The sequence below is a fragment of the Dendroctonus ponderosae genome, unplaced genomic scaffold, assembly GCF_020466585.1.
Source record: "Dendroctonus ponderosae isolate FM_Combo_2020 unplaced genomic scaffold, Dpon_F_20191213v2 Dpon_F_20191213_1, whole genome shotgun sequence".
NCBI lineage: Eukaryota > Metazoa > Arthropoda > Insecta > Coleoptera > Curculionidae > Dendroctonus > Dendroctonus ponderosae.
The window spans coordinates 31019511-31022805 of NW_026017110.1; the positions used below are offsets into that span (position 1 = coordinate 31019511).

General features: G+C 35.6%; 1 protein-coding gene across 1 annotated transcript in view; it reads right to left on the reverse strand.

Annotated features, from left to right (window-relative positions):
• Window positions 1-1616: 1616 nt before the first annotated feature.
• The window catches only part of LOC109537727 (programmed cell death protein 2), a 6806-nt gene continuing 5127 nt past the window's right edge, over window positions 1617-3295 (reverse strand). Inside the window, exon 2 of the mRNA XM_019904588.2 lies at window positions 1617-2540. Within this exon, the coding sequence (XP_019760147.1) occupies window positions 2113-2540 (428 nt within the window). The 3' untranslated portion in view covers window positions 1617-2112. The remainder of the gene's footprint in view (window positions 2541-3295) is intronic.

Here is a 3295-nt window from a genome sequence, read left to right on the forward strand (position 1 = left end):
AAGAGTTTTTTGTTTTAGTTGAAAATTTTGTAATTTCCAAACTCAGTTGTTGCTGTCTGAACAAGTCTTCTAAGGAAATCCAGTTCGTGTGTATTTGAGTGTAATCATGTATATACTGTTTTACCTTGTCCGTATCGGTCTTGTTTATTCTATCATTAGCGACGAGGATTTTTATCTGGGACGTCTGTCGTGTATTATGCCGTAGGTCAATGTTAAAAGATGTTTATGCAATTTGTCAGGTTTTCCGAATAAAAAAGGATGTCTGGTGTCAAATCTGGTTTTCCAGGCATTAAGAATGTTGGTGGCACATTGTGTTTTTTAAAGTCCGTGTTCCTAAGGAAAATGTTTAGTTGTTTTGCTTTTGTTAAGGTTGAAATCTCCGATATAATGGCATATTTGTATGGGCATGCTTTTGCTAGTAAGTTTGGTTCTATGTTTGAGTACGGGTGAATATGTTTATATATAATATAAAAAACGTGGATATTGTTATTGAGGTAAGGTATCGTAAAGTGAAAGCAGTGCATGTTGTGTGATGCTCAACGGTTTGCTCTCACGGTTGCTCACACGTTTGCTTTGCCTAATTTAACTATTGGTTTGAATAACACTGTCGTACCCCCTCTGGCATTGCTTATAGTGTTGCCATGTTTACATATACACGGCGTATACATTTTTACGTTTACATATGTCGGTGTTTGTCCCAGTTTAGTTTTTGTTTCTACAAACATACGTTCGTCATTACGTTCAATGTAATTGTAAGTTTGTAGTTTTTTATTGTCTAGTCCGTTGATGTTGGCGTAAAGCATCTTTAGGTTTAACTTTGTATATTTGTTACTGTCTGTGGTAAGTTATTGTGCGGTTCGGTCAGGGGGTATCTTTGGGGAAAGAGCAGGTCAGACATTAAGATGTATATGTGATTTCCGAAGAACGTAATGTATTGATGTCGAAGTAATCGATAAATTGTTTTCGCAATTTTCTGATTATTTCGTCTCTGTTATATTGTTAAGTTGATGTTTGTATTTGTTTATGGTGTAGTCATATGTTGTAATGGGTGTGTGTATCCTACTTGCCGCTGTTATCGTTTCTGCCATCTCGGTCGTCCGTTTGTTTAGGCATTTTATCTTGACGTTTGGAATTCCGTCTATTGGGGCTGTTGGTCTTTTTGGGCACTTCATGCTCCATGCTGCGTGTTCTTTAGATTTGCATGCGCCGCACTTAGTTGGCAGTGGTGATTCGCATTTGGAAGTTGGATGGGGTTCCTGGCATTCGTTGCACCTTGGCGATTGCTTGCAGTCTTCAGTCTCATGACTGAATAAATTGTAATTGCCACATGGCGCAGGCACAGGAGGTGGTGGTTTGCTTTCCGTGATTTTGAATATAGGTACGTCCCAAAAAATGCACCGCAGGGTCGTTTCTAAGTCTTTCATAGGTAGAGATGTCGTCGTTATTAGCCTCATCATCAGCGCGGGTTCACTTCAAATTAAAGCGTTTGATTTCCCTTTCAAAAATAACAAAATGAAATTTGTACATGAACAGAAATATAAAAAAACGGTTTAACGTACCCACTTTTATCTGAACTAAATTGTCAACAAAATTAACAGGAAACATATAAAACAATGTAATTGTAAAAGTATTTTATATTTATACTTCAGTAAGATTCCTTCATAGAAATCAAGCCAATTTTAATGAATCTCGGTAAAAATCCCGAGTTTTGAGACAGCAGTAGCATCATTAAACCACACAAGTTTATCGTTTGAGAAATGATCCTATTTGACTGAAATATACTTTAAATAAATTGATGAAAATTGAAACGTACGAACTTCTTCTTTACTGAGGTAACTTGAAATATTTTAAACTTCTCGGACGGTTCAAGTGAATCTATTACAAGCTCTCGATAGGCAAATCTGGTAAGTATATTTGATCTAATATTCACGATTCCTGCAAGCAAAATACATTTTGTGTACACTGTTCTGTAACCACATATATATATATTTATACATATACATAAGAGGCAAATCTGGTAAGTATATTAGATCTAATATTCACAATTCCTACAAGCAAAATACATTTTGCATATGATGTTCTGTAACCACATACCATTTAGTAAAGCAACCATTAATTGAAAGTTTTCTTCTCATCTGTTGCTTGATTACTTTTTATATCAACATTAGTAACATCTTGTCTAAATACAAACTCTTTTTTATAACTGTTTATAGAATCGCCTATACAACTATCTTTACAGGTAAAAATTAATAAAATTCCCCAATCAAGTACAAGTTCATGTAACTCATATAGAAGTTGAGGCATGATTTGAAATTCAAATTGCCTTGTTTGTCCACAATACTCGCAATTTGGTATATTTGAAGGCAACGGAGAGTCTGCTATGAGAAGCGGTGCTCCTCCTCGATCATACCTGATAACCTGATCAGGATATTCGGATATTCTGTCAGTAAACTCGGAAAATGTTTCGTCGTCATTTTTAAATACGTGAGACTCTAATTCAGATTCTGGAAGGTGAGCTAAGGTACCAATTTTACCATCATCTGAAATTTAAAAAAATATTAAGGGCCATGCAACTAGATGTGACAAAGGTCTAAACAAAATGCGAAGTCAGTCGAATCAATTTAAAACAATTAACAATAACTTATCCTTAAAACTATTGCTAAGGGCCGATAGAAGCCCTTAATTAGAATCATAACACGAAATCTGTAATGCAAGAAAATTAGTCTCCTATTTAGGATAACCATTATTCGAGCGCTTCAAAAAGCATCTTCTTCGCACTGCAACTATTGCAATGGTTCTACTCCTTGTAAGATTATACCCTATCATTGTCAACACAGCAAGGCCAATACAGGGTGTCCCACCGGGAACTGCCGAGATCGATATCTTGCAAACTGTAATTAGGAGAAATTTGAAAATTGGACCGTGTATCGAAGTCATTGGGGGCAAGCGATCTAAAGTATTTTCGAGATGGCCACACTTCCGGTTATACCGGAAGTAGGCATCAACTTGCTAACTTTAAATGGAACACCCTATATATTATTACATTTTTAAATTCTACTCCAAATTCCAAGTCTAACCGTTTTTGATATATTGGAAATTTTATGTAAAAATTACAGTTGCAGCTACTCGAATAATTATTCATTTTTCCTATAAAGAAAAATGTAATTTGAGTCGCATTAATTGTTGAAAAGAACTTACTTTAAGTAATAGAATTTCGATAACATTCAAAATACTGTGGAGAAAACCGTCAACAATGGTGAAAAGGGCCTTCAAGGCCTACTCGCCGGACCCATTC